The 7,381-nt window shown below is 44.0% G+C and overlaps 1 protein-coding gene across 1 annotated transcript; it reads right to left on the bottom strand.

Annotated features, from left to right (window-relative positions):
• Positions 1-753: 753 nt before the first annotated feature.
• Positions 754-7,380, bottom strand: IER3IP1 (immediate early response 3 interacting protein 1; the record flags this gene model as incomplete). The annotated part of the gene is made up of 3 exons (XM_026649218.1): positions 754-961; positions 2,527-2,628; positions 7,293-7,380. Coding segments are annotated over 3 exons (246 nt in total), but the record flags the coding sequence as incomplete, so codon positions are not given.
• Between the last annotated feature and the right edge of the window lies 1 nt (position 7,381).

Genomic DNA, 7,381 nt, shown 5'->3' on the forward strand with positions numbered 1-7,381 from the left:
GTTTTGTTTTGAACTAAACAGCATTTGAAAAAAGGTTGCAGTATTTTCCTCCAATATTATCCAAAACACTTTAGAATACAAACACTGCTACAGATCACCACTGCAGACATACTACTTACTACACATATATTTAGCAAATACTTTAAGAGATCCTTGACAAAACAATGAGAAATACTAGTGAGCACTTCACTTGCTAATCTAAATTTTAACACTCAGTTACACGGTTTCCTGGCCTTAGGTACAAACAGTTCTGATTTTGCATAGCTATTGCACATATTTTCAAAACACTTTGTTTGCCAATAGCTTAAATGTCATTGGTTTGAGAAAATATATACCATGGGTGAAATCCTGGTTATGACAAACTCTTCCTGTCTTCAACAGAGCAAGGATTTCACCCACCATCATCCACTAAAAAATAAAAAATATCTGTTCCCAAAATTGTAACACATCTTAATAGCCAAATTAGTGTCTATTTAATAATACTGTGTTAATAACTATAAAACTGAAAACTCAACAACTTATTTTTTAAATAAAAATAAACCGAAGTGTACTAGAAGGAAATTCATCCCTGAGTGACAAGACATTTGTTAAAAGGGTGCAGTTTTCTAATCAGTACAATATGTTACAACACACTGTAACAGTTGGCGCTATTAACCATCAGCAGTAAAACTTTTTGCAGTCCAATGTATTTACAGCACTGTTGCATTGATCACGTTATCTTGTGTAATGAAACTGCAAGTGAACATTAAGAAATAAGATAAATAGAAATTGTGTTTTTATTATTTTAAATTGAATGTCAAGTTTGACAGCTAAGCCATGTTGGATCCAATAAACTCATAGTGGTGGTGGTGGTGGACGGCCTCTCCGCTTCAGATGTTCAAAAACTAATTTTCAACAGATGGTCTTCAACCAAATAGAAAGAGCAACACAATTGTAATCGAGTTCACTGCTATTAATGGCACTGTGGGGGGGAAAAAACAAAAACAGAAAATGAAGGACATTCTCTTTTTACACTGGACAGAGACAGAATGGCATATGATCATTGAGCCTGGAAAACACCCATTATTGCTTTTTTCAAATTTAATTTGGTTATGCAAATTGAGAGTTTGTGAAATGTTCCAGGGCCAACAACCCAAGATACAAAGAACAAAATACGAAACAGAAATACAAGCTGTATTTAAGGTATGCTGCCTAACAGCCATCAGATGATAGCCTCTAGCAACTATCAACATGGACTGGACATGTATCAGTAAACTAGAAGTGAAGGAGTCCTGTATTTTCATTAACATTCTCCTGAGCCATCCAGCCCCACTTACATGTAAGACTACTAGGAATTATTGTGATTTCACTCACCACTCACACTCTGTATGTGAATCAACTGAATTATGATGCTTTAAGTAAGAATTGAGAGTCAGGTCAGTGATGAATTGCTAATTCTCACTGCTACTATTCTGGAATATCAAGATTCCTGTGTGACCATGCAGAACACAATCTCGGTGGATGCTGGCCTACAAAAAATTTCCAGGTCTTTTGTGGTCTAGTGATATAGGCTACTTTCTATTTGGAGGAGTAAGTATCCCCTTACTAGCCCAGAATTCTACAAATGCCCTCTTTCTAGGAACTAGCTGATGTCATCTTGTTGCCATATATGTTGTTTAGACAAAACTCATGACACTAACAGCCAGGCAGCTTCTTTTCCCAATGACTGAAAAGTCATTGAAAGAGCTGAAGTCAGTCACACAGCCCTTTTTGTTGCCTATTGACCCCCTGACTCCCAAAGCCCCATTTCCAAAGCAGATCTGAGAAAGGTGAGAAGAGAATTGGAGGGGGGGGGGGGAGAAGGAGGAAATGAAGAGTCCAACTCATGGTGGGGACAGCTCTTGCAGTCGGTGAGTAATTGGGGCTCCTCCTACCACACCCCTTTTTTAAGGTAATTTTATACAGGGGATGGAGATACAATAATTCCAGCTATCACAATGAAGGGTGGCTGGATGGTCACAGTTTATGAAGTATGGAAGGTAAAAAAATTACATAAGCTCTCCTCCCCCTGAGACAGTTGCACAGCTTTCCATCGCAGAGCTGTTGGGTTTATTGAGTTTTGGGGCACCGGGGGGGGGGGGGATTGCTTTTATGATAGGCTGAGCACTCATATGGATAGGATGGCCTGCTGCAGAACCAACATTACAAGTCTGTGTGGCTTGGAAGGCAGTGGGTATTTTCTGCTGTATCAAGCCTTGGGTGCCGCACATGGCCATTAATCATGTGACCTGCAGCTTCCCTCTTAAGAGTCAATCAGAAGGATGATCCATGCATTTTTCACCAAGTAGCTTAGGGAGAGTATCGGAGAGACCGGGTTGAAAATAATGAGTAAAAATGATAGCCAGGGGGTGAGGTCTGATGGTAAAGATGGAACAGGGGTCAAATGAAGTCTGTATTAAGGCTGCAAGAGTCCTCATTCAGGTGCCTGGGCCTGGTTCATTAAAAACACACAGTAAGTACCTAACTAAACTGTTCTTTTCATCTTACCTCTCATGACTGTTCGTACAGATCGAATAAGGTTCATTAGCTGTGCTTTAATTCCTGGTTCTTCTCCGAATCCGCCAATACCTTGGTCTGTTCCCCAGCCAACTGTATAACACAAAGATGGTTAAACTGTATTGAAAAAAAAATCACACACTTATGTTATTAGCAATATTAGAAAGTGATCTATCTTGAAAAAAAGATTACTTTCAGCAACTAGTAAAGTCCTAACATGATGAAATCAGATTTCAGACCAGTAAGTCTTACTTCAGGACCAGGTAAATCTGTTGAAATGATGAGTGGAAAGAGAATTATAAAACATCTAAATGAACATAATAGTAGAGGAAAAGTGTGCCTATTTAACCTACGTCAATTCACAGAGCGTGTCAGAAGTTGATAAAGGAAAACTGATTGACAATGTATTTGGACTTCAAAAAAACCCTTTGACAAACCTCACAAGAGGCTATTGAGGAAACTGAGTAATTATGGGGTGAGCGATGAAGTCCCATCAAGGACTCAACTGGCTAGGAGATAGAAAACAAAGAGGAGGAATAATTGTATCCCAAGGTTCCACAGTAGGACTAGTATTTTATAATACATTTATTAATGAACTGGAGAAAAGGGTGAAGAGCAAGACAGCCACATTTTCAGAGGACAAGGCTAAATTACTCAGGACTACAAATGTCCATGAGGGTCTCAACAGAGTTAGACAAATGCATAGCACAATGACAGATTAAATTAAGTGTTGACAAATGCAAGGCAGTGCCCATTGGAAGGAATAATTTGAACTGCTCTTATAGCTGGATTCTAAATGAACTAGCCACTCAGGAAAAAGTTGTGTATCATTGGGGATAGCATAATAAAAAACCCTGCTCAACATGCAGTAGTATTTAAAAAACAAACAAGATGTTACAACATATAAAGAATGCAACAGAAAAAAATACTGAAACTATAATACTACTATTATATAAATAAATGGTATACCCTGACCTGGAATCAGTCACTCACAAAGAAAAAAGATACAGCAGAAACAGAGAGGGTTTAGAGACATTTGACATAAATGACTGAGGTATGAAATACTTCCATATGAACAAAGTTTGAAAAGAATGGGTGTCTTTAGTTTGCAGAGGAGACAAATAAAAGGAAAACACAAAACAATCAGTTGCAAAAAGAAAGTAAACTGGTTGTTCAGATTTACCATTTCATGCAATACAAAAACAAGGGGTTAATGAATAAAATTAACAGGCAACAAATTTAAAACTTATAAAAGGATTTAAAAATACACATCACAACCATTGGAACCCATTGCCACAAGAAATCCTTGAGGTCAAGGTCTTAGCAAGAGTGATTCATTTATTTTTAAGGATTAAACAGCTATATAGATGAGAAGATCCACAGTTAAATTATAAAGGACAGGACTTTTTTCTTACTAAGGAATCCCCTTATGCTTCAGGATCTAAACCAAACACTGATGGGGGTTTGGAAGAAACTTTCCCTTTAGGGGCTGGTTATTACAGAATTAGCCACAAGAGGCTTCCTTTATAAGAAGGGTCACAAATCTGGTCTTTCACTGTCACAGTCAGGATACTGGACTAGACAGACAACTGGTCTGATCCAGTCTGGAAATTGCTATGCCTGGCTTCTTCTCTTTGAGCAAGGACCTACTCAGAATGTTTGTTCCATGATCCCAGCAGAGCACAAAGTGGCCCCAACCGATTGTGTCCCCTGCATGAATCCACTGGGGAAGAGCAGAGAAGGGAAGCCACCAGCATTCCTACCAATAATCCCAGTTTGGACCGTCACAGGGAAATGCTATACCCAACAAATTCCTGGAGTCTATTTATTTTATGAGATATATGGCAAACGTTTGTCAAGGGTGTTCAGAGCTTGGGATGGATGCTCTTTTGTCTAGTACAGTACAAATCTAAGTTGCAATTTAGAGACTTGGGTTTTACAGAGAGGCAAAGGAGAGAAAGAGGCAGAGAAATGGAGGAGAAATCTGGGAGCAAGATACTGGGAACAAAAATAAAAATAAACACAACATTGCAAAAATAAATATAAAAGAAGAGAGACAAGACAAAACAGAGAAACCAGACAAGAGGGAAGGAGAGAGAATGGACAAAAACAATGCTATCAAGCATACTGAGGGCCAGGTGCATCTCTAACACACCAAGGTTGGGAACTACTAACAATGGGTTCTTCCTAATGGTTACATACTTTTATTATACCAAATACATAATAAGAAACACATGCTTGGATAAATGAACAGTTTGAAAGTACAAAGGCTACATTTCATATTATTTACAGAACCTGTAATGCTGCCCACTGCCAGATAATTACAAGGGATTATATCAATCCCACAAATCCCCTGTACAGAGAACTCCCACAGATTTCAATAGGAATTCCACCTATAGCAGGAATGGAGGCTCTGGCCTTTGGATTGGGTGAGAAACTGGAAGGTCTGATAAACTAAGTTTACTGTACACAACATTCCAGCACCTCAGGAATCTCAGAATTTATCTAAGAGAAATATACCATTTAATTTCAGATCATTCCTGGAGTCAAACAAAACTACCTAGTTTGCTGGATACTTCAATATTACTGACCATTTAATAGAAGAAACCAATTCATAATCATACATGGCTAAAAGACTCGTGTACACATTCCACTCTCCATCACTCAGAGAAGAGCATGATGAGAGGCAATCACATGACCAAATGTAAAGTAGCAATATATCTGACGTTGCTTAGATTCATGATGCCTCCCAGACCTTTTATATCAATTCCCTTTAATAGCTATAAAAGATATCATGATGTTTTTATTGCTTGCATGCCTTAATTTTGAATAACTTGAAGCTTTCACAATGCAGGATGTCAAAATATTTATCAGGAATATTTTGTTCAACAAGAGAGACTGAGTATTGGGGAGCGTGAGGGCATAACATCCCTTAACAAGACTACAGTCTTGGTTTCCATTTGTACAACAGGTTTCCTTAACATGATTTATAGTTAAGGCTTATTTTTTTAAAACACTTATTTATATATAATTTAGCATTCAGTGTAGACAAGGTCTGCTGTGTTTACAATTGTGTTAGCTGGTCAGGCATACCATCTGACAACTTTAAACACAACAGGCCGTGTTTACATCATGGCCCCATCTAGAGTAGGCCAACAGATCCTGTTTAAAAACCTATTATTCCTTCTCTGAGGTTGACCATGACCAGTTAGCATTTTTAAAGGTGTTAAACCCTTGTACACTAATGATTCAGCGCATGGTAGCGAACATGCTTTTTAAATGTGACCTATTTTCTTAATCTAGACACATGTCGAGAGCTAGATCCAGTCTGACACAGCACTAGTTAACACACACTATAACGCATTATACATAAAGCTACAATTTTGTCATGGATATTTTTAGTAAAAGCCATGGACAGGTCACGGGCAATAAATAAAAATTCACGGAAGCCATGACCTGTCCCTGACTTTTACTAAAAACATCCTTGACAAAATGGGGACGGAGGAGGATCCAGCATCCTGCCCCAGTGGCTAGGAGCTGCGCCCCCGCAGTGGCTGAGCAGCTGGAGGGGGATCCCCGCCCTCGCAGTGGCTGAGCAGCTGGAGGGGGATCCCCCCACCACCTGCCAGGGCCGAGCAGCTGGAGTGGGATCCCCCCGCCGCAACTGAGCAGCTCCGGGTCCCTCTGCCGCTGCTGCTGGCAGGTGGGAGCTGGGGGGATCCTCCACCATCTGCGGGGCTGGGAGCTGCAGGGGCCCCGCCACCCCAGCTGGGTAACTCCAGTGTCCCTCAGCCACCGGTGGCGGCTGGAGAGTTCTGGGTCCCCCTGCTGCTGGGGATTTGGGGGAATCGGGTGCTGGGGAGGGACCTCCCGCCGCCCATGGCGTCTGAAGAGTTCCAGGTCCAACCGCCACCCATGGTGGCTGGGAGCTCCAGGGTGTCCCTGCCACCCTGGGTAGCTTGGGGGGCCCCACTGGCAGCGGCAGGTCAGTTGCAGGGTCCCCCCCACCTCCGCCCTTGGTGGCTGGGCTGCTTCGGGAGGGTCCCCCGCTGCCGGCGGTGGCTGGGCTGGTGCGATGCCCCAATACCACGGAGATCTCTCTGCAAGTCGCGGATGCCATGACTTCTGCAACCTCCGTGACATCATCGTAGCCTTAATTACACAATTCAAGTATATTGGTCCAATAAAAGATATCACCTCCCTCACCCTCTCTCTCTAATATGCGGGGGCTGGCAGCGCCACAGCTCCCCGGCACGTTATAACACACAACAGCATTTCCCGGCAGGGACATGCCCACAGGTGAGCCCCGGTGCGGTGCGGTGCCCGCCCCCCAAGCGTGCCAACGCCTTCCCGGCCCGCCTGGCGAGCGGGCGGGCGAACACCGGCAGTAGCACCCGGGCAAAGGGAACCGCCGGCTCCGGTGGGACCTGTCCTGCCACCTCACCCCGCTTAAAGAGCCGCCAGGGAAGGCCCGGCCGGGAGCTCCCCCGCGGGCTCGGCCCGGCGCTGGCGTTAGGGGCGGAAGGGACCGGAGATGCCCAAGCGCCCGCTGGGGGAGGAAACGATCCCCGGCCTCCCGTGCAGCACAGGCCTGGGCGGAGTCCCCGGGGGCGAGCAAGGGAGGCGCCCGCCAGCCCCGGGGGGAGGCAGCGACCCCTCTCGGCCCCGCACGGGCAGCGGGCGGCGGCTCTGAGCCCACGCCCCGACGGGCGGGCGGGAGCGGGGTTCTCCGCGAGCCGGGGTGCGGGGCCCCTCACCGTTGCGGAGGAAGCGCTCCTCGTGCAGCACGGCGATGGCGTTGACGAAAAGCAGCGCGGCCTGCAGCAGCGAGTACAGGGTGAAGGCC

The sequence above is a fragment of the Terrapene carolina genome, unplaced genomic scaffold (genome assembly GCF_002925995.2).
Source record: "Terrapene carolina triunguis isolate 2854851 unplaced genomic scaffold, T_m_triunguis-2.0 Scaffold69, whole genome shotgun sequence".
Lineage (NCBI taxonomy): Eukaryota > Metazoa > Chordata > Testudines > Emydidae > Terrapene > Terrapene triunguis.